Source organism: Eptesicus fuscus, chromosome 5 (genome assembly GCF_027574615.1).
Source record: "Eptesicus fuscus isolate TK198812 chromosome 5, DD_ASM_mEF_20220401, whole genome shotgun sequence".
Lineage (NCBI taxonomy): Eukaryota > Metazoa > Chordata > Mammalia > Chiroptera > Vespertilionidae > Eptesicus > Eptesicus fuscus.
Window position 1 is genome coordinate 51889563 of NC_072477.1, and position 24992 is coordinate 51914554.

Below are 24992 nucleotides of genomic sequence, written 5' to 3' on the forward strand. Positions count from 1 at the left end.
CGGGGAGTCTCTATTGTTCTCAGTTAATTTTAACACTAAATTAAAAGCTTCATATGGTGGTGATTTTAGAACATTTTCCTTCGCATGCCAAAAGGTGCCTCCTAAACTACTTCCAGTCATAATTGTTACCATCGTTACAATAAGGTTTTCATATAGACTCTCTTTTAGACCTCAAAGCGTTCTATAAAGACCACACTTTGAAATTTTGTTCTCTCAAAACATACCCCATACATTAGATAAGGGGTCACTGACCTCATCTTACAGACTTAATAGTCATGAGAGTACATAACTTCCCACCGGATTCAAAGGAAATAGTGGCATTTAAATCCTAAATCTAATAATCTAATGCTATTTCAGTGGCTTACCCTCTTTTGCGCCTTTTTTTCATTCCAAGTTTTCTAAAATCATCTGGGAAGTAATAGATCATCTTTAATTGTTCAGGCTTTTATGCTGTGCTTTCAGAATCGCTTCTGATTTGTGGTCTGGCTCTAGTTCAGTATTATCCAACACTAGGTTTATTTCATCGGCCCAGAATCAAAGCTTCCTCACTTTAGCCAGAAATTAAAATAATAGCTTTAAGTTTCTCCTCCCTGTCAGGGAGCTAGTCAATAATGCAATTTGCCATATTTCTTAGATGATTCTGTATGCTCTCTATAAAAGCTGGATATATAATCCTTTTATTTATTTAAGCACAAGCATTCTCAACTTTCTCTGTACAGAGGCAAAATCTTTTCTTCCCTAACAACTTGACTTTCTCTTAGTGTTCCAAACTCATGACACCTGCAAAGAACAAACTGCTGGATTTCACCTGGTCCTCTGGATAAAAGCCTTTGATACCTGATGTCACTTTTCCTGACATCTCTTCTCCAAAAAGTTTTATGCAGCCAACTACCAAGTGAGACGAGAAGAGTGAAGATACCAGCAGTGCCCAAAATGGTCTAAGATGGTTACAAACAAATCATTTCAAATACAAAGTGTTATCAGAAGAAATAAAGTTCTTTTGTAGTGTAAGTCATAGAGACATGACAAATACCCTGTGAGTAATCTGAGCTCTTGCCTAGCATGAGCACTTTTTAAAGCTCAAATGCAACCCTGATGTGTGGTATTCATGTGCAAGGCCATGCAATCCAGTGCCCAAAATTCTTGGCTGACTCTGAGTAACCTTGAGCAAATCAACTCAACACCCAGTTGCAGGAAATAGAGATAATTCTACAAATTATTTACCTTCCACATTGAATCAAAGCTCTTGGATGCCCAGAGAATGTGATGTGGATTAGAGACAGGTCCTATGATTATGAAAAAGTGTTATCCTAGCCCAGCCTGTGTGGCTCAGTGGTTGAGCGTCAACAGTTCAATTCCAGTCAAGGCATATGCCCTGGGTTGCAGCTCAATCCCTCCCCAGTAGGGGGTGTGCAGGAGGCAGCCAATCAATGATTCCCTCATCATTGATGTTTCTATCTCTCTTTGAATCAATAAAAAACATGTTTTTAAAAGTTTTATACTACAGATGACTATTATGTAATGAGATTAATCCTCCTACAATATTCCACGGTTCAGGTTAAGTCCCAAACTTTAGCACTTAACTTCCTTCTCTTAAACTAACCACTTCAAAATTGAAGGTAAGAGTTCATGATTGCAGATTCACTCCATTTTCCCATTTTAAACCTACATTTGACATTTTTAAAAAATTCTCACTTGCAAATACTTCTCAATTAAAACTACAAAATATACACACTAAAACTATGGTCTGATTTTTCTTTTTAACTTGTACACATTAAAAAATCATCCTAGTTGAAAGAATAAGTGTAATTTAGTTTATAATTGGCAAGGTTCCAAATCTCCAAAGCTTCAAAATATAGAATCTTAGGAATAAAAAGTTAGTTAATGACAGAACATGTCAAGCTGATTCTAAGATTTATATGAGGCCAGCATTATCTTAATTCCAAAACCAGGTAAAGACACTACAAAGAAGGAGAATTATCCCTGATGAACATAGATACTAAAATCCTCAATAAAATATTAGCAAATTGCATCCAGCAATATATTAAAAAGATCATACAACATGACCAAGTGGGATTTATTCCAGCGATGCAAAGCTGGTACAATATTCGCAAATCAATAAATGTGATACATCACATAAACAAATTGAAAGACAAAAATCATATGATCATATCAATAGTGCAGAAAAAGTACTCAACAAAATCCAACTCCCATTTTTTATAAAACCTCTTAGCAAAGTGGGAATAGCGGGAGCATATCTCAACATGATAAAGGCCATATATGACAAACCTACAGCAAACATCATACTCATTGGGCAAAAACTAAAACCATTTCCCCTAACAACAGGAACAAGATAGGGATATCCACTTTCACTACTCTTATTCAACATGGTACTGGAAGTCCTAGCCACAGTGATCAGACAAGAAGAAGAAATAAAAGGCATTCAACTTGGAAAGGAGGAAGTAAAATTCTCATTATTCATGGATGACATGATATTGTACATAGAAAACCCTAAAGACTCAACCAAAACACTACTAGATTTAATAAATAAATTTGACAATGTAGTAGGATACAAAATCAACACCCCAAAATTAATAGCTTTTTTATACACCAATAATGAATTCTCAGAAAGAGAAATTAAACAAATAATCCCATTTACCAATGCAACAAAAAAAATTAAGATACTTAGGAATAAACTTAACCAAGGAGGTAAAAGACTTGTACTCTGGAAACTACAGGGCATTGAAAAAGAGATAGAAGATATAAACAAATGGAAGAATATACCATGTTCATGGATTAGTAGAATCAACATCATTAAAATGTCCATATTGCCTAAGGCAACCTACAGATTCAATGCAATTCCTATTAAAATACCAACAGCATATTTCACAGATATAGAATAAATACTCCAAAAATTTATATAGAACCAAAATGTAAGTCGGGAAACCATAAAAATCCTAGAAGACACCATAGGCAGCAAAATCTCAGACATCTCTCATAGCAATATGTTTACTGATACATCTCCCAGGGCAAAGTAAACTAAGAAGAAAATAGACAAATGGAACTACATCAAAATAAAAAGCTTCTGCACAGCAAAATAAACCATCAACAAAATGAAAAGAAAGCCCACTATATGGGAGAACATATTTGGCAATGATACATCTGATAAAGGGTTAATATCTAAAATATATAAGGAACTCATACAACTTAACAAAAGGAAGACAAACAATCCAATTTAAAAAAATGGGCAAAGGACCTAAATAGACACTTCTCTAAAGTGGACATACAGATGGCCAAGAGACATATGAAAAAAAATGCTCAAAATCACTGATAATCAGAGAGAGGCAAATTTAAAACAACAATGAGGTATCACCTCACACCTATCATCAACAAATCAACAAATTACAAGGGCTGGCGAGGATGTGGAGAAAAGGGAACCCTAGTACACTGCTGGTGGAAATGCAGATTGGTGCAGTTATCATAGAAAACACTTTGGAGTTTCCTCAAAAATTAAATATGGAACTGCCATTTGACCCAGTGATCCCACTTCTAGGAATATATCCTAAGAAACCCAAAACACCAATCAGAGAGAATGTATGCACCCCTACGTTCATAGCAGCACAATTTAAAATAGCTAAGATCTGGAAACAGCCCAAATGTCCATCATTAGATAACTGGATAAAAAGAGCTGTGGTACATTTATACCATGGAATATTATGCATCAGTAAAAAAGAATCTCTTACCCTTTGAGACAGCATGGAGGGACTTGGAGAGTACCATGCTAAGTGAAGTCAGTCAGAGAAAGACAAGTATCACATGATCTCACTCATATATGGAATCTAATTAACAAAATAAACTGATGAACGGAGTGGTTCCAGAGACATGGAAACATGGAACAGAGTGCAGCATCTCTGAGGGAAGGCGGCGGAGGGTGGGTGGGTGGGAGGTAATCAACCAAAGACCTTGTATGTATATATGCATAACCTATGGATGCTGACAGTGGGGTGGTGGGGGCCTGGGGTGGGGGGGCAGTGTAGTCTGGAGAGGATCAAGGGGGGAAAAGGATATATGTAATACTTTCAAAAATAAAGATTTTTTTAAATAAAAGTAAAAAAATAAAATAAATTTTATATGAAAATGCAAAAGGTCAAAGATACCCAATCCACTTTTGAAAAATAGGATGGCAAGCTTTACTCTAGCCTTATCATAGAGCTGCCATAAATAATGTGGTGAAATATTAACACAAATAGATTAATGGAATCACAGAGAGAACCCAGAAAATAACACATATACATACACTTAATACGCAGAAGTGCACTGCATGATGCCAGGACAAGCGGCTACGCAGGATACTCCCTCACACAGCCACAAATAATTTCCAATTAGAATCAAAGACGTAATGGGAAAGGTAAAATTATGAAACATTTTTCAATGAAAAAGATTTTAAATGGCAAGAGAATATTTTTATGACTTCAGGATAAACAATGATTTCTTAAGATACAAAAGATACTAAATGATTGATAGACTTGCCATTAAAATTTAGAATTTCTGTTCATCAAAACCACCATGAAGAGAATGAAAAGTAATCCAGAGAGGATAAGGATATTTACAACAAATATAACCAAATAATGATTAGTATCAGGAATACATTCTCCAAATCAATGAGAAAAAGACAACAGAAAGATGAAGGAAAGACTTGGATGGGCACTTTTTAAAAGAAATCCAGTGGCCAATAAACATATGAAGATGTTCAATGCCATTCCAAATAGGGAGGTGCAAAATAAAATAAATATCTACTGTAAAAACATATTGGCTAAAATTACAATCTGGCAATATCAAGTGTGGATGAACTGGAAGTATCATACATGGTGGATGGGTCATGGTGGGAATAGTCAATGTTAAAGATGTGCACACCTTCTATTTCAGCTCCTAGGTAAATATCCTACAGAAATTTATGTGCACAAAGATACTCATTACAGCATTGCCTTTAATAGCCCAAACTAAAACGATCATAGAAGTAACTACCACAGAATGGTATTAACAGAATGGCACATGAAACAGCAATGAAAATGAATAAATCACACTTACACATGACATGAATTTTATAAACAATGTTGAGTGAAAGACACCAGATACAATATACACTATGACTCCATTTTTGTAAGTCAAAAGTCAGCAAAACAAACTAAATAGTTGCATACATAACTGGTAAAACCATTTTCTAAAGATGAGGGAAGTATTACCCTAAAGTCAGGATAGTAGTTATATTTGGGGGGCGGGGGAAGATGGGGAGTAACAGGGGACACACAGGGAGATTCTGGAGTACTGGCAGTAGCTTTTCTGCATCTGGTTTGTGATTACATAGCTGTTTGCTTTATCCATTAAAAGGCACATCTGTTTTATGTTTATAAAATTTTATAAAATTAAAAAAGCTATATTTTATAAAATTTTAAAGAATGAAGGAGTTGTACTACCAAATATTAATGCTAATTAAAGTCATAATTATTGAAAAGTGTGGGGAAAACAAAATAGGTCCAAGACACTGAAGACATCTATGGCTATTCTATGGCAGCATTACAAATCAGTGGGGAAATGGTGGTTTATACTAAATCAATTGATCAACTATTGGCAAAAATTAAAATTAAATCTCACCTCATACAATATCTCCAAATAAATTTGAGATGGATCAAAAATTTCCTTTTGAAAGGATAAGTATAAAAGTGAAATTTTTAAGAAGTACTAGAAGAAAACAAGGATAAATATGTATCCACCTTTAGAGTGGGGAAAGCATGCTCAAGCACAAGCATATCTGCAAAGGTATCCTAAAGAAAACTTCTACATTGAAAACACCATGGGCTGTATTAAAAGGCAAATAATAGACTAAAACAATAACAACAAAAGATGGACATCTTAACTTATAAAGAACTTATAAACAAATCAAAATCACAAATTCTCCAAGAGAATATAGATAATAGAATATAGAATGCCCCCCAAAAATGTATATACTAGTAAATGGTCAATAAACATGAAAAAAATACCCAACCTTCATTAAGTAATCAAAGAAACACCAATTTTACAGGTATCCTTTTCTGCAACTATTCAATTTGCAGATTCTGAACAGCAATTTTCAATTCTGGTTGTTTGATATATTGCTAGTGGGAATGTAAAAGGACACAATCTTTGTGATGAGTGATAATATATATAGCAAGATTCTCAAAAACTTACCTTTCACCTAGCAATTTCACTTCTCAAAAAAGATCTTCTGGAAATAAGTCATTTTGTACATGTGTAATTATCTCTTAAGATGTTGATAGCATCATTGTTTAGTTATAATTAATAATCAAACTGTCAAACATTAAGTTGATTTTAAAAGTTATGGTTCACCCATAAAATGCAACAGTCTGCAGCTATCTAAAATGCAAAATATTTAATATGGGGAAATGTTTACAACATATTGAGCAGACTATGAGTTAATGTATATTGTGATTGCACTATACTATACTAGGGGCCCGGTGCACGAAATTTGTGCACAGGGGAGGGGTCCCTCAGCCCAGCCTGCCCCCTCTCACATACTGGGAGCCCTCAGGGGATGTCCTATGGATGGCTTAAGCCCGCTCCCCATTGGGAACAGACCTAAGCCTCAGTCTGGCCTCCCTTTGCTTGAGGCAACCGGACTGATCAGGGGAAGGCACCAGCCCCATCACCCCACTGCTGCAGCCACTGCCAGTCACCACAGCCGCCAAGGTATTTTCATCAACACAGACTCCATTCCCTTCACCATGAAAAAATGACAACTTTCTTTAAGCATTTTCAAGGTGTGTCTTTCATAGGATATGACATTTCTTTCTTTTTCTTTTTATTCTCACCTGAGGATATGTTTCCATTGATATTTTCCCCTTCCCAAGCCTAAATCCTCCACCCCAGGCTTTAGGCTTGGGAAGGGATTTCCCCGGCACCTCTGATCATAGGCTTGGCCCCTTCCCACGCCTAAAGCCTAAAGCACCAGGCCAAAGCAACCCCCAGCTCCCTGCGATTGATTGCAGGGGGTCTGCTCCGGCACCAGGCCGAAGCGGACACCCAGCTCCCTGCGATCGATCACAGGGGGTCCGCTCATGCACCAGGCCCCAGCTCCCTGCGATCCGTCACAGGGGGTCCGCTCAGGGTGCCTATGTATGCAAATTAACCGCCATCTTGGTTGGGTTAATTTGCATACTTGCCCTGATTGGCTGGTGGGTGTGGCTTGGGCATAGCAAAGGTGTGGTCAATTTGCATATTACTCTTTTATTTGGTAGAATAATAAAAGCCTAATATGTGAATTGTCCCCTCGGGCAGTCATTCGACTGCTCGCTATGACATGCGCTGACCACCAGGGGGCAGCACAGAACACGGTGGAGGCTGGCATTGGAGGTGCTGGCAGCCCCAATGGGCTCCAACGAGAACAGGACCACAGCAGGATGGTGGAGCAGGTGAGCGGGCGGCCCCAGGTCAAGGCAGGTGCGAGCAGAGGCACAATCACCCTGCTGATCGCCCCACAGACGGCAACCAGCAGTGGTGGCAGCAGGGGGCGAGGATGCCGCCCAGCTTCTAAGCACTGAGGGAGTCGGGTGGGGGGCCCCAGCCCTGATCAATCAGCCCGCAGGCGGGATGGTGAAGCAGGTGAGGGGGCGGTGCCAGGCCAAGGCAGGGTGCCAGGCGGGGCTTTGGGGCTGCGAGGCTGGGGTCGCGAGCTGGGGCCCGATCTCCACAGGCCACCCTGAGGGACCCCACCTGTGCACAAATTTGTGCATCGGGCCTCTGGTTGAAAATATACATGGATAGCTATGCATATAAAAAAATATGTACAAGTACATATATACCCAAGTAGAACCTCTCTCTGGGTAGCAGAATTACAGGAATTGTGCATGTATGCATGTGAACCCTTCTACCTTATCCTACTTTCCAGACATACCAGTAACATGTATTATTTCATCCTCTAACAAAAGAACATCAAATAACTTTATGTTGTGAAATCATTTACTATTAGTTTTATAAACTAAAAATAATGAAATTATTAGCTCAGTATAGTTTTAATTTGCTTTTCTGGGGATAATGGGGGCTTGATATAGAACTCAGCCCTTACTCTCCTTGTACATCTGACCTAAATGTATTTTCCATCAAATTACATATATGAAAAGTCTCTTTTAAAGTTAAGTTAAATTTAATTAAGCACCAGTAACACATCATCATTAAAATTTGGAAGTTGCTCTAATTAATATTTTATTCTTGCTTTCAACGCTGTTTAAAAGCTCCAACATATTAAAGAAATGTTTGATAACATACATCTTAATTTCTCTGAAGATAATCATATAATCCTACAAACATGAATATATAGATTGAGGTTTCTGCAGCCTACATATGTATGTTTCTTTGGAGGGGGGCGGGGGGAAACAATGTATTGACAAATAATTCAATTGTATCTTAGAAACAAAAAAAAATGTTTTTTTCACCAAACTGAATCTATCATCTGTTAAGAGCAATAAACTCAGATCAGGTCAAGTATATGAACTCCCTTCACCTCATCAGTCATCTTAGACTTTCCTATATTTCATGTTACCCTGGGGAAAGCTGGTCATTCAGAGAGACCATCCACCCTCCAACATGAACTAAAAATAGTTATATACAATTTTCAACTGAGCAGGTTGGCACCCCTAACCCCCGCATTGTTCAAGAGTCAAATGTACTCCTTATTCGTAACCAGAAGAAAGATAACATTCTTCCAAGGGAAGACAGAAGAAGGAAACAAACATTTAAGCATTTTTCCATGAGTGTCTTCCTAGGTATTTCCCATCCAGTACCTCAATAAGCCCATGCAAACATGCACAGCATTCTTTAGACTGCTCCCTTCATTACTCGAAAGAAGAGGGAACTATATCTTCCTAATTCATTTTAGGTGATGCCTGGGACACCTAATATTTCACTGAAAGGCATGTAATAAAAGCTATTTGATAGAGGGAAAAAGAAGGGAAAAAAGCAATCACCTTTCATTTGGCTTAGAGAAAAAAAAATGTTCTTTACTATATACTAAAATATCAGACAACACACAACATACTGCAAAACTTTAATACAATGTTTAAACACAACATTCAAATGTTAAACTTTTCCAGTACATGAAAGTTATCTTCTGAAAGACAAACTATTTTTATAGCTACTGTTGCGTAACTTTATAATATTATTTCCCTCAACATCTGACACTGATCTTGATACTTGTTAGAAAAGTCTGATGTAAGAAAATGACATTTCAACAGGCAGAGTCAGGAGAGTACCCCAATGCCCATCTTCAGAATTCACCATCAGAGGACTGATCATCATCTTCATCCCTTACTTCTCGGTATTTCCTCGAAGACTCCCCTTCTGGATTATAGCTCTGCATTTTAATATTCAGTCTTTCAGCTAATTTTTGTGCTGCGAGCTTTGCTTGCATCTCCTTTAAAATAAAATGTAAAGCAAGAAGTTACACACTCACATATTTTCCCTACAATTCCTAAACTTAGAGCTCTGTAGCAATGCACCAAGCCTGACAGCTGTGTCTACCACAGACGCAACAGAGCTGTGCTGGGAGAACTACTAGCCTGCTACAGCTCTAGTTACAGATGTCCATTAATGAAGTGCATGGAAATATTCCACCTCTTCATGAGAAACTGAGTAATCAGTTCACACTGCAACAGTTATAAATACAGATATATTTTTAAGTATGTGGACACACACATCCTATCTAATAAGAGTAATATGCAAATTGACCATCATTCCAACACACAAGATAGCCACCCCCATGTGGTCAAAATGGCTACCACAAGATGTCCAGCAGGGGAGGGCAGTTGTGGGCGATCAGGCCTGCAGGGGAGGGCAGTTAGGAGGGACCAGGCCTGCAGGGGATGGCAGTTGGGGGCGATCAGGCCTGCAGGGGAGGGCAGTTAGGGGCAACCAGGCTGGCAAGGGAGGGAAGTTAGGGGTGACCGGGCCAGCAGGGGAGGGTGACCAGGCATGCAGGGGAGGGCAGTTGGGGACGACCAGGCCGGCAGGGGAGGGCAGTTAGGGGTGACCAGGCCGGCAGGGGAAGGCAGTTAGGGGCAATCGGGCCGGCAGGGGAGCAGTTAGGCGTTGATCAGTCTGGCAGGGGAGTGGTTAGGGAGTGATCAGACTGGCAGGCAGAAGCAGTTAGGGGCAATCAGGCAGGCAGGCAGGCAAGCAGTTGGGAGCCAGCAGTCCTGGATTGTGAGATCGGGCCTAAACTGGCAGTCGGACATCCCTCAAGGGGTCCCAGATTGGAGAGGGTGCAGGCTGGGCTGAAGGACACACACACACACACCCCACCCGTGCACGAATTTTGTGCACCAGGCCTCTAGTGTGTATATATAAACTCATAGAACAATCTGAGCTATCAAATGTCAAAAATCACTAATGCTGTGCTGATTCTCCAACTGACACTCATCTTTCCTAGATTAAATCATGGCTTCTAGGCTTATGAGTTACCTTTCAATGCCACAATAAAAGTCAAAAAGTTAATACTGGAAAGCTGACTATCCTCCAAATAAAGTCCCAAGGAAATTACTATGCAGAAAAGTGTCCAAGTAAATTCCAGATTCTGGCAATGTGCTTATATACACCCAAGGATAAACCACCAATGTATGGCAGTCAGCAACATTCATTTCCAGTTCTGCCCTTCACATTCCTCGTGCTTTCTCCCACATCACAGGAGCTCCTTTAGGACCGTCCCCACAGGCCATGGACATTATGGAAAAGTAGGACTGAAGCAGGAGCTACTACTACTCTGCCAAGGAAGTCAAATTCAAACTGAAGGGTGTAATTCAACCTAAAAATGTCTTAGGACAGGCATTTAAAACCATATAGACAATTTTTTAAAAAATTCCTCAATGCTATGGTTGTATAATTGTAATGCACTGAGAGGAAGAAAAATGGCTGTAAAAAGGAGTGCCTTGACAATGCCAATCCATGCCAACTGAGCTTTTACGAAAAGCCAAGGTAGAATAGCCTTGGTTCTGTATTAACTGGTACATACTACCTGATTAAAATCTAAGCAATATTAAGATGTTAGGCTACTGTTCTTCTGGAGACTCAAATTATTACTAAATATATCAAACCCTTTCTTTTCTCACTAAGGTTCTCATACCTATTTTCTTCCACTCGTTATTCTGTACACAAATTGTCAATATACATGTTTAAAGTTCTATGTAGAACGTACAGATCTTCAAAAACAGTCCTATACAAACATGATTAAGTCACTATATGTAGGAGATTCTTCTATCTTCACAAGGGCCTGCCGATGAGGCTTTTAAGCCTAGTGTCCAATTGTCTGTTAGAACACAACACTGTTCCCCCACCCCCTTTATGCCCTCCCATGCATCACAGGAGATGGAAGCCGGAAACCACATTTCCCTGGTTCTCTTTGCAGGTCCTGGTTGGATCCCACCACTAAGCAGCTCTCCCATGGGCTTTATAAGGTAGAAAACACAAATGATACTACTGCTGTCCTAAGAGCCTGGGCTTTCGGAGACGTGCCATGTTGCAGCATTTCCTGGTGAATACCAGTTTGATGCTGCAGGTTGCTGTGATCACCTCCAGCTGCTTCCTGCAGGTCTAGCAACTTCAAAACTGAAAACTACAGGCACACATCTGAGAGCTGACGGCACTCATCTGCCATTTCTCTGGCACCTAATCCCTGTTAAATCCCGTCCTCCCTGAAGTAAATTCTGACTTACGTAAGTAGCATCCAACATACAGACAGTAAACAAGCAATACTCTTAAATACCTCATAACTCTGTTTCTGCTGTTGCTGAAGTGCCAAAGACTCTTCTATGGAGAGCAGCTGTGCAGGCAGATGGTGCAGTGGCAGAAGCCGAGCCGCTGTGATGTCATCGAGATGCTGCTTATCCCTGCGCAGCCTTTCCTCTGAGGAAATAGGAGACCCTCTTCTCTGCGGATGACTCGGTGAATCATTCTGTTGTGAAGGTAACCTGGAGGGAAAACTTACGTTATATCACCTTTCTGTAGACATATATCTACCACACTCACACAAGTAGCCTTCAACCGTAGCTCTTTGTCATTTCCTTCTCTTCAAACCTTATACTTGAACTGAAGCTACCTTCTTTTTTTTTCATTCAAAAAACATTTGCAAAAGGGCTTGCCCATCAAGAAAATGAGGGGAGGAGGGCACCCCAGCAGAGGGAGAAGCACATGGCTGCAGCACACGGAAGGTGCAAGAGGGAGAGAGTACAGAAAAGGTGCCAGACAAGCCCGGGAAGTAGACTGGGTCCAGACATAGTGAAAAGCTCTATTCTGGTGAACAGGTTCCAATTTGATTTTACAAATTTTATTCTGGCAGCAGTGGAGAAGATGGACTGGTGAAGAGTCAAGGCGTGAGGCTGGAAGAGACCATAGTTATAGCCCAAGAGGGTAACAGTCCTCCCTTAGGAAAGAGGATGAAGGCAAAGGAAATGTATTATGTAGGTCTTCATAGCTAGAAGATATGGAGATGAGGAAAAAGGAAGACACCTTGGGAAGGGGAGGGATGAGGAGGTGACACTAATAATTAGGAAATATGGGAAAAAGTCAGTTTGGGAAGAAATGAGTTCTACTTTGTACATGATAAACCTGAGGTGCCATGGATACGCACACAGTCACATTTCACAGGTAACTGCAGTGTAAATCTGAAGTTCCAAAAAGACCAAAGCTAGAGATAGGAGAGGGGCAGCCTCCAGCATCCTGGTGGCAATGGAGCCAGGAGAACATGCAGGAGGCGGCCAAGGGAAGAGCAGAACTGGAGCCTTAACCCACTTTCTAACTGCCAAGCAGCTGTTCATGCTCCCCTCAACCCCTCTGTCCCATGGCCTTCTATCAAGGCCCAGCCTTTCCTGATCTGCTCTAAGTGCACAGGAGCTCTTTCTGTTCAACTTCCTTAACCCCTGGTAGCCCTCACTGCTACTCCCATTCCAGCTAACAGGATCTCAAAACTGGGATCAGGGTATTCTGTTTATTTTTGTCTTCCCAGCAGTGAGGAGATACTTCTTTGCACACAACATGAGAGGTTACTTAATCAAAGATTACTTTTTACTCCTAACTAAAAATTAATGTAACACAATCCTGGTTTTCTAGACTAAAGAAATAAAACGTTTTGATTTAATATTTTAACTTTGAGGTTAAAACTGGGGTAGGATTAAACTTTAAAGTCTCTTTATAACAATAAAAATGGTTTTAGGTATTTTTAACTAGAGGTGTTCAGTTTTTAAAAGGAAGGCAGTAGTGGTTCCCCTATGTGTCTGGATAATGCTACACCCTTGTAGATCTAGGCCTCACCAGTTCCTACACCGATTTGAATGCCACATTTGCATACAAATAGGTAACATTCTTTCTTCAAAGAGCTTTTCTTTCTCTGAAGAGCTCAGAAACAAAACTATGAAAAGGAACTTAGAAGCAGGGTTAGTTTGCGTCCTACCCCAATCTATTTGTTTTTTTTAACCTCTTCTCAGCTTCTTTCCCTCTAAAGTTGTTACATGGTTTGTTCTTCCAAGTATGTAAGCCCTGGGTCCTCATCTACAGCCTAAACTCTTTGATGAGCAGAATCTGTACTTCTGTGTCACCACAGCACCTGCTGCTACATCCATGAGCACACAAAATATTTCTGCTGAGAAAGTCTGTGGGCTCCTGCAATTGCTTTTTCTTTGGCTGACATTCTAATCAAAGGGGGAGCTGTATACCAGAAAATGGTCCTGAAAAAGTCATAATAAATTCTGTTTATTATAAAATACTGGCTAAGTATCCTGAAATTTAATACTCCATCTGCTATTTAAAACCTTTTCGATTATTTGGCTGAAATATTCAAGTGTTTTCCAACATGAATCCTCCACGCCAGGCAGGCCAGTCTCACTGTTTCCACAGCACACTCATTCCTAAACACAATAGTTCTCACACAAAGTCCACTGAACTTAAATGTTCTCCCAATTTTTTGAGTTTAACCAATATTATGTTCCTGTGACAGGTCTGTCTCCGAGGGTACTTACACATTGGTTTTAAATTTACGTGGTGGGGGCACTGGGTTTTTGGCTCGCATGTCTAGCACTTCCATGTAATGAGGCTTCTTCTGTGTCCCGCTACGAAGGCCTGTCAAGTTCTCAGTCCTCGTGTTCTCTTCCGAATGTTGCTCATCTGGGTCTGCAATTGTGATACTTTGTAACCTGTCAATGAAGAGGTCGTCGGAGCTGGTAGAAGTATCTTCTGCTGGACCTGACCCAGGATGCTGAGGGAGACACTCAGTGGCTTCGGGTGAGGAAGGAGCGGTGGCTCTGCTGCTGGAAGCTGGGCACTTGTTCACTGGGTACCCAACCTGAGGAGCCTCTTCATCACCTTTGTGACTAGAACGTACAAGTCCCTGTTGTGAGGCTGTTTTAGACGACGTGGTGTTATCTACAGAAGAACAGCCAGGAACTAGTGATGAAGTATCAAGTATCTGGTCAGAATTCTGGGCCTTATCTGTGTCCACGTCAACTGCAATTGCTTTTTGCCTTGGTTTACAGTCTAAACTAATAGGATGAAACAGTTCACTTTTTCCTCTAACTTCTTCACGTTCTGCAATGGCAGCTTTCAGTTTGACAACAGAGTCCAAGATCTTTTTACCGTTGTCGGGCAATCTGCAAATGAATTTTCTGTCAAATGGAAAAGAACATGTATGCATTAGAGCCATGTTTTTAAACTTGAGATATAAAGACAAAGCATTATCTTCAAAGGGAAAAAAAAAAATCTATCCTTACGTTAAAAACCTGACTTCCAATTGCCCCGAAGCAGGAATGTAATTATCCGACTACCCCCCAAAACAAGGGAATCCTGAAAGAATAGGGAATATGCCTCATTTGTCTCATCTAATTAGAATTTCAACAAAAGTATTTTATACAACACTTATATAAGATGTCCCAAAAATCAACATAAGTATGAATGATCTACAAGACCTTTCTGGGGAGGGGAGGTGGCCGTGTCTGGAAGGCCAAAGTATTTCCATAATAATACTAAGTAAGACACTTTGCCATTTCCACTCTCATTTTCTCACATGGGTACAGTGGAGTCTTCCAGAAGCCACGGGATATGTGGTTATCACTGCTCTGGCTAACAGAATGTGTGAGCTTGTACATTCTTGTGTTTTTTTAAAGATTTCTCACTTGTAATCCCTAATGCATTGGCAAATATCCACAGATATAAAACAAGAGCTCTTGGGACACTCAGTAAGTGGTAAAGGGTAGAAAAGGGGGTCCTGAGACCCCCAAGTTAATTTGCTGCCATAGATGAAAAACCCATTCTCACTAAGTCAAAATACTGTGTCTTTGAAGCCCCCAAGAGATCAGTTGTCCCTTTTGCTGACAGTTTCTTTTCTGATTCCCTTGCTCCAGCCACCCAGTAAACGGGGAGGGAAGGTTACACCCCAGGCCCTACATTCCGTCTCCGACACCACACTCACTCGCGCAGTTTCCACGGCCAGCATCCCGCCGGCTGAGACTCCTGCATTCCCCTAGCCTTCTCCTCTCTCTCGGGCCCCGCCACCACGTTCTCCACAGACTCCAAACCTCGGCCCTCCCTGCCAACTACCTACTCAAATCAGCCCCAGCCCCACGTCGCTTCCCCAGCCCCACAACTGCTTTTCTGGTTCCCTTCCTACCCGCTCCTTGTGGGGGACCTCTCTGAAAGTACCCTCGCTCTGTCGTCGGCCTCTCATTCCTTCCGCGCGCCCGGCACCGAGCTCAGCTCGGCTTCCTTCCCAAATCGCGCCCCTCATCGTGCCCCGGCTAACACCCACCGAGTCCGCCACCCGGAGGGGAGGCCAACTTCCTCTGCCCAACAAACCACGCTTTACACCCCGCTCTTTCCATCCCCAGGATTCCGGTACAAACAGGATTTACAGACCAAACTGCGAAGGTGTTTGGGACACGATGCGGGGGGTGGAGGGGGGCACAACCCTCGTGTCAGGAACCCACCCAGCGGCGGGTAAAGAAACCGAGGAGGAGCCAGGCAGCGCGGGCGGGTGCGCACACCAGCCGCCCCGCGGGGGGAGCGCAGGGGCCGGTCGGCTCCGCGGGTCACCTAGGCCGTCCGCTCCGCGCGGGGCCGGCCCGCAGCTGCCGGCGCCCAGGTCACCTTCCCCGGAGGGGAACCGGGGGGGAGGGGAGGGGGGGTGTCACGTCCAGGAGCCAGAACCAAGCCTGGCGGTGACTCGGCGGGACCCAAGCTTACTCGTTGCGCAAAAGTCTCTCCTGGCGCTTCAACATCTCCCGCAGCTCCGCCAAACTCCGCCGCCCCAAGTCCTCGGGAGCTGGGGGCTCGAAGCCGCGGGGCAGCGAGGACATTCTGCGGGGGCTGCGGCGGGCGGGACGGCGGGCCCTCGGCTCCCTCGGCAGCCCCCGCTGCCAGCGCCGGGTCCGCGGCCGGCGGCGACTCTGGGGCACTCGAGGGCGTCGCCATTTTCCCGGAAGGACTGGTTTTATTCGAACCGAATCGAGCTTTATTGAAACGCCGGAAACAAACACAGACAAGGAGGAAGGGGGTGCCTGGAGGAGTGCGCAGGGGCGGAAGTTTCCGAGGATGACGTCGGGCCCAGCCTGGGCGGGAGTGCGCAGGGGTTTGTTACTTCATCTTGTCAATTCAAAAAGTTCCGCTCTCTGTAATACTTGTCAACAATTAAATAAAAAATTTAATTTAATTTTTAAAAGTTTTACTCGTGCCCGGCCGGCGTGGCTCAGGGTTTGAGCTCGACCTGATTGCAGGCTGGATCCCCAGTGATTCTCATCACGGATGCTTCTGTCTATCTCTACCTCTCCCTCTCTGAAATCAATATATATATTTTGAAGTTTTACTCAGTGCCACCATGACCCCAACAATAGCCACAGCCCCTGCCGTGGTGGAGTTTACGGAGTGCTGGAGAGGGCAGACATCAGTCAAATAATCAGACAGTGTGATGGTAAGATTGGGGTGGGCACCGGGGGAGGTATCTGAGAAGGGAAATGTAAGTCCGAGCATGAGTGATGAGTTAGCCATTGGTGAGGGTGGGGACTGCGCAGGACCCGGCTCGGAAGGCCCCGGTCTGTGGTGTGGTGCCCCTTGCTCGAATGGAGTCGTTAAAAGTGGGAAGGATCCTTAGGGACCATTCACTTTTCTTAATGGGACTCTGTGGCCTGTGGCCCCAGACTTTTATTCATTTGCGGCACTGCCCCCAGGCATTGCAAGACATTTGGTGTCTGGCTTCAGAGCCTCTCTTGACAATTTCAGGTTTTGCCTGTAGAAAAACAGAGGCACAAAAACACAAGTAAATATTCCCAGGGCTCAACACTAGTGACAGCACCAGCTTTCAAACTCAAATGCCCAGCTGCTCTTTCTACAACACCAATCTGAAAATTCCCTTCACTTTATGCCTATTTCCACGTGTTTAAATGTGTTGAAAGGTGTTGTGTGTGTTTTTTAAAGGCTGTTGAGAAGAGGAAGGCGGTGTAATAAGCACCACACCTAATTCTTACCTTCTCTTTATAATTCAGCTACCCGAGCTGTGTCCCAAGGGAAAGACTAGGAAGCATGCAAGAATCACAAGAAATATCAACTGGGAGGTTTGAATGGCCTCGTAATTTCCAACACTGCCTCTCCATTCATTGATATGAAAAATTTAAATTTTCTCAGTCCTATGTAAGGGGCTACAATAAACATAGCAATTCCCTCCCAATCAGACAGACGCTCTAAGTAATATCTGAAGCTACCCCAGGGAGCACAGTTTCTGTGTCCTCCCAATCTAGTCCATTCAGATCAGATTAACTGATGGATCACAATCCTCAACATAAGCCCTACTTTCAAGGACTTCAATAACCTGCTCTAGCCCTAACTAAATAAGAAACACTGGAGTAAAACCCTTGGCTCAGGTAATTGTCCCCTGGTAAGCTACCCCAAACCTTCCTCATCTTGTCCCTGGGCCAAAGCTGAGGCCTTTATTACCCCACGGTAGTGAACCCCTTCTTCTGATCCTGTACCACAGGTGTCCCAAGGCAAGGATGCCTTCTGTCAAGCCTCAGAATTTTGCCCCCAGCTGTTTTCCTTTTGTGGAAGATGTCCCTTTTCCCCTGCCCATTATAAATCTTAGATCAAGTCTCACCTTCTCCCTAGATTATCCCAACCCAAACTGCTCTCTTTTGAGCATAACTACAATGCTTAGTTGAGTTAGAACCTCACTACATGAAGCATATTGTGCTTTTCCAATTGCGTTATGCATGGTGATTTCTTTGTCCTTTCTGATAGAATTGTAAAGTCAGGGAATTCTATAAGGGGGCTATATTTGTACTTCTGTCTCTCCTAATGCATATTGATGAAATCTCACTCATAATTTTTCTTTCTGCCTTCCCCCCATATTCCTCTTACTCTTAATGAAGTGTCCCATTCATATATAGAAATCTTAAACTTTTTATATAAATACTAGAGGCCCGGTGCACGAAAATTCGTGCACTGGGGGGGGGGGGGAGTGTCCCTCAGTCCAGCCTACACCCTCTCCAATCTGGGACCCCTGAGGGATGTCCAACTGCCTGTTTAGGCCCGATCCCACTGCCTAAACGGGCAGTCTGACATCCCTCTCACAATCCAAGACTGCTGGCTCCCAACTGCTCGCCTGCCTGTCTTCCTGATTGCCCCTAACCTGCTTCTGCCTGCCAGCCTGATCACCCCCTAACCACTCCCCTGCCAGCCTGATTTATGCCTAACTGCTCCCCTACCAGCGTGTTTGCCCCTAACTGCTCCCCTGCAAGCCTGGTCTCCCCCAACTGCTCTCCCCTGCAGGCCTGGTCACCCCTAACTGCCCTCCCCTGCAGGCCTGGTCGCCCCCAACTTCCCTCCCTTGTAGGCCTGGTCCCTCCCAACTGCCCTCCCCTGCTGGCCATCTTGTGGTGGCCATCTTGTGTCCACATGGGGGCAGGATCTTTGACCACATGGGGGCAGCCATCTTGTGTTGGAGTGATGGTCAATCTGCATATTGCTCTTTTATTAGATAGGATAGAGGCCTGGTGCATGGGTGGGGGCCAGCTGGTTTGCCCTGAAGGGTGTCCTGGATCAGAGTGGGGGTTCCCTTGGGGCATGGGGCGGCCTGGGCGAGGGGCCTGTGGTGGTTTGCAGGCCAGCCACGCCCCGCAGCAACTCAAGTGGAGGCCCTGGTATCTGGGATTTATTTATCTTCTACAATTTGAAACTTTGTAGCCTGGAGAGGACCCAAGCCTTCTGCTCACTCTGTGGCCACAGGCATTTCTGTTGGGATTTATTTACCTTCTATAATTGAAACTTTGTAGCCCTAAGTGGAGGCCTGGGCTGGCAAGGGCAGGCGGAAAGCTTGGCTTCCTCCATCGCCTTGGAAACCCAAGCCTCCCTCCTGCTCTCCGTGGCCTCAGCCATCTTGGTTAGGTTTATTTGCATATTTGCTCCTGATTGGCTGGTGAGCTTGGCTTGTGGGCATGGCTAGTGGGTGTATCGGATGTATGGTCAATTTGCATATTACTCTTTTATTAGATAGGATTAACCATAATGACTGTGGAGATATTTTTTGTTGTATGGGATAGAATCTTTTACACAACCTCGCTCAGGACTTCAAGGTTTCATGATGAATATCTGAATTCGTAACAACACCCATACACAAACTTTCTAGTTCTAAGCTTTGGATACATAATAATGAATAAGATGAGTTTCTTGCCACACTCAAATATATATTCCATCAGATAGTATAAGTGCCACACAAAGATTTAATCAGGTGATGTGATCAGGAGTGATTGAGAGGCTACCTTGATTGATTAGATGATTGAGGTTGGTTTTTCTGATGAGGTAATTTGTAAGCTGAGACTTGAATGACCAGAAGCAATTAGCCATGGGAAAATCTGACATAAAAACATCCCAAGTAGAGACAAGAGCAACTACTAAAGCTCTACAACAAGTAAGTCAAACTCGCGGCCCAGAGGCCGCATGCAGCCCACAACGAATATTTTTGCAGCCCAGCCAATATAACGGTATGTAAGAAACATTTGGATAAAAAAATTGTAACTTAATTTTTGCAATATCTTGTTATACATAATTATTAATAACGAATTACAACATTCGCTAATGACTGATTACTATAATCATATTGCATTCATTTCCCTTACGCGACTTACGTGAACCATTTCTCTCCACTAATACTAGCAGTGAATATTTTAGCAGCCGATTGCCACGTCATTAGTCTTGTACTGACTTGTTTGGTGTGCGCAACAGGAAATATTTCGCTTTCGGAGAACAAGTAAAATAGGTTTATTTGTGTTATGCTTATTAATTTGTGCAGTTATTCAGTGTTTGATAAGTTAATGTTCAAGAAAAAATATTAATTTTTATTAAAATGTTCTATTATGTTAACGATGACACATTTATTTCAGCCCTTTGTATTCAGCATATCTCTATCAAAATAAACCTACGTTTCTATGAAAATTGAAGCTTTTGTTTTATTGGGGCCCACATAAACTTAAACTTTGTTTATTTGGCCCATGTTAGCCTTTGAGTTTGACATACTTGCTCTACAAGGAAAAAGAGCTCAGCGTGTCCAAATAACAAACAAACAAAAAGGCAGGGCTAGATGTTGCAGTCCTTTGTAGACTAAGATAGGGAGATTAAATTTTATTCCAAGAGAAATGGGAAACCACCTGTCATTACCAGCTCTATGACACCCACCAGTCCTGCCTTGGTCTAATCCCCTCCCATTGAATGTGGGCCAGACTTACTTATTTGCTTCCAACAAATAGAATATGGTCAACAGGATACAACTGGTGAAAGTGATGGGGAGTCACTTCAAAATTAGATTATAAAAGATTTGAACAGACATTTCACCAAAGAAGATGTACAGATGAAAAAATAAGTACACAAAAGGTGACCAATGTTATTAGCCATTAGGAAAATGCAAATTAAAAACACAATGAGATACTACTACACAACTATCAGACTCTCTGAAAGACTGATCATGCCAGGTGTCGGAAAGGATATGGAGCAACTGGAAGTCTTATACACTATTAACGTCAATGTAAAATAGCACAGACACTTTTGAAAACAGTTTGGTAGTTTCTTAAAAGCTGCCATGTGAGCCAGCCATCCCTCAGCTAAATTTTTACCCAAGATAAATGAAAGTATGTCCATGTGAATACTTGTAGATAGATATTGATAGCAACTTTATTTGTAAGAGTCCAAACTGAACACAGCTCAATGTCCATCACTAGGTGAATGATAAACCAATCATGGTATGTCCATTTACTTGAATACTATAGTCTATGCAACAACTTCAACCAATCTCATTTATACTCAGTGAAAGAAGTTCCCCCCCCCCCCAAAAAAAAAAAAAGAATTTATGTAGACTCTAAAAAATGCAAACTAATCTATTGTGTCTGAAAGCAGATCAGTGATTGCCTACTGATGCGGCATGGCAGGGAGAGGGTGGAAAACTGAACTTATATTTTCCTCTCCCAACCCACTCTTCCTTTTAAAGCTCCCACTGTTTGGCATGGCTCAGTAGTTGAGCATCGACTTACGAAATCAGTTCAATTCCTGGTCAGGCCATCCACCCCAGTTATGGGTTCCATCCCCAGTGTGGGATGTGCAGGAGGTAGCCAATCAATGATTCTCTCTCATCATTGATTTTCTATCTCTCTCTCCCTCTCCCTTCCTCTCTAAAATCAATAAAAATATATTTTTAAAAATAAAAGAAAATTCCTACGGTTTAATGGCAATACCATTCACCTAGTTGCCCTAACCAGAAACCAGGTATTCATACCTGACTATTCTTTTTCCTTCAACCCAACTGATCACGAAATCCTGCAGCCTAAATACCTTCTTCTCTCTACACTCTGCCTCTTGCCAGCCTTTCAGCACCTCCCCATACACCCACTGCTGCCTCCATTGTCTCTGTCCAAGCCCTTCATAAAAGCTCCTAAAAGATCTCCCTACCTGTAGCCTAAGCTGTCCTGTTCCTCTGCTGCCAGATAGTTTTTTACTTAAATCTAAGTTTGCTTCCTTCACTTGGGATAATGATTGGCAAACACCAATACTGATGCAGCAAAGACTGGAAGTGTTTGATTCCACACTTATTAGGCCTCTCAGCACACAGAGATGGTCGGTCCCCACATTGGATTACTGGATCGGGGGAGGGTGGGGTGGAGGGGGCCGAGTATGGCAGGGGGCCAGGGAGAAGCATGCCCAATCTCTCTGCCTAGAACTGACCATTGTGGCTGTGGTGCATGGTCATCGTGGCAATGGCATGTGAGGCAAGTGTAAATTAAAAATTTAGCCCAATTCCTGCCAAGTGGCAGGAACTCGGGCAGCACAATGATGGTCAGTGAGAGGTTAGTCCCAAAAGAGAATTTAAAGGAGTGGAGAGTCAACGATTGAAACCAGACAAGGCCCTTAGAAACAATGATCACCAACGAAGAAGCCTGTGATGGTTAATTTTATGTGTCAGCTTGCCTAGGTCACCGTGTCCTGATATTTGGTCCAACATTAGTCTAGATGTTTCTGTGAAGGTATTTGTTGGCTGAGATTAGAATTCAAACTTTGAGTAAAGCAGATTGCCCTCAATAATAAGGATGAGTCTTGTCCAATTCGTTAAACCTTTGCTAGAACAAAGACTGGCTTCCCCTGAGCAAGAAGGAACCCTGCCAGCAGATGCCCTTCAGACTTGAACTGCATTGGTGGTTCTTACCTGGGTCTCCAGCTGCTGGCCTATGTTGCAGTGATAATCACGAGAACCAATTCCTTAAACTGAGAGATTCATTTTACAGAGTCCAGTAGCATTAAGCTGTTAGAAAAATCCAGGCTTGGTTGATGCCTGGACTTCCAGGTGAGAGAGCGGACCGAGAATAGGGAAGGCTAGCTTTTGGTCTGCCCTTGCTATGTGCTGGAGAGGAGATGGGAACCAAGGGTCATAAACAGATTCAAATAAAATTGTATTTTCTTCCGTGTTGTTGTTTTTTAAGCATCCATTTGGGAATGAAACATGCTGAACTTTCAAACCATAGCAACCATAGCTAATAAAAAATTCATAAAGAATGGTAAACCTAAGACTTTATTGAACAATAATAGCTGACATCTGCATACCATTTACCAAACCTCCTCTTCCAGTCACTCCCCAAACTGCTTTCTCAGGTAGAGCACTGGGGACTAGGCTCACGTCACAGAGGGAGAGGCAAGTGCTAGGACCTCCTGACCCCCTCCCTCGATGGGCCAGTCTTGCCCTGCTGCCTCTTCTGTCTGTCCCTCAGCATAGACCTTCACAAATAACTGACAGGAGCCCTGGCCAATTAGGGAAGAGAAAGAAAGAAAGGGAGGTAACAGGGAGTTGGAACTAGGTATGAGAACAACAGAGTGAAAAAAGGAAAAAGAAAGGAACTGGTAAAGAGGGAGACAAACAAGTGGACGGGGTAGAAAGAGTAATAACATTTCTCTGCACAGGAATCAGAAACAGAAATTTTCATAGGAAGCTTTGTGCTGAGGAAATTACAGATAAATTCTTCATTTCCCTTCCAGCCCTAAAACTCTATACTTCTGCAGAATGCCACATTTCCCCTCTTTGTATTTCACTGTGATCCCACTGCAACAAAAGGTTTTCCTCACCACCCAAGGGCTTAGGCTGTAAAGAGAATGTACTCCACACTAAAAGTAAATTCTTGCATTAGTTATCCAAACTGTTTGAAATGAGGGACCAAATTTTCAGCTCCTATCTCCCTCTTTATCAGCAAATAGTAATTTAAGGCCATTTACCAGAGCTGTGGTTCCCGGCTGACAGACTGTGGCCTATTAAAATTAATCCTGACAGAAGATCCTTGTTGCTTTCTCCAAGCACATTCAGGCAGTGGGTTTATGAACAGGATGCACAGCGGCCCATCCCAGAGGGCTGGAGGGAGGAAGCGCGTTAACATGGCCGCCTACAGCTTTGTTTGCTCAGCTGCTTGGAAAAACTAAGACTGAGGGAAATGGGATTAATCAAGAGGGCAGTTGCCCATGGAAAAAAAAAGAACATAGGAAGACTCTGGTGAGAAAATCCCAGGCAAATGAGGTTCAAGTTGAAGGGAAAGAATTTTTTTTTTTCCCTCGTCAGACTTTCACGTGGTTGAATGTTATTTGGTGTCCAATCTCCCATTGCAGGCCACCACCGTGTTTTATGATCTTTTTGATAGTGTGGGAAGAGATCATTCAGAAAAAAAAATTATTAAATGTTTGATCCTCTAAAATTGCACGTTATTTTGTTTTTTAATTAGATTATGTGACAAATTGTGGTTGAATAACATCTTATTATTTTTTAAATAGTTATTAATTTTGAGGGAGAGGGCGAGAGAGAAACATTGATGCAAGAGTGAAGCATCCATCAGCTGCCTCCTGCACACCCCCCACCAGGGACCAAGCCTGAAACCCAGGCATCTGACCCAACTGAAATCAAACCAGAAACCATCAGGGCACAGGATGACACTGTGCACTGAAAGTGAGCCACAAGTGCTAGGGCCTATGATTTTTCATATGAATAAACTCACAAACCAGAAAAAAAATTCCTTGAAAGATCACATGTACTGAACTTTGGTACAGACAGTATAGACATTGTAGCTGAGGCCCCTCCTCTTAGTTTAGAAGAATCTTGAACAAGATTTAAAATATATTCCCCTCCCCTTGACTTACTTCATTTTCCTTTGACAAATTAGCTGAAATCCCACCAATAAGATTATTTGGTTAACAAGGATCTTCCTTTGAGACCATAGATCTTCTGGAAGGGTTGTGGCCTATCAGTCATTTACACGAGAGTGTAAATTTGTTCCAAATGGCTTTCTTACAAAAGCCTAGCTGAGGTAATGACTTACACTAAAAGAGTGGAATTTGATAGGTGGGAAAGGGAGAAAATGGAATTAATATTGAGTAATCGGAGAGGAAGAATAGACCAGAGAGAG

The 24992-nt window shown here is 42.5% G+C and overlaps 1 protein-coding gene across 1 annotated transcript; it reads right to left on the minus strand.

Moving 5' to 3' along the window:
- Positions 1-9080: 9080 nt before the first annotated feature.
- Positions 9081-16520, minus strand: POLR2M (RNA polymerase II subunit M). The gene is made up of 4 exons (XM_008143185.3): positions 16270-16520; positions 14055-14696; positions 11807-12011; positions 9081-9463 (listed from the first exon to the last, which is right to left on the minus strand). The coding sequence occupies exons 1-4, from the start codon at positions 16380-16382 to the stop codon at positions 9317-9319; spliced, it is 1107 nt and encodes a 368-aa protein (XP_008141407.2). The 5' UTR covers positions 16383-16520; the 3' UTR covers positions 9081-9316.
- Between the last annotated feature and the right edge of the window lie 8472 nt (positions 16521-24992).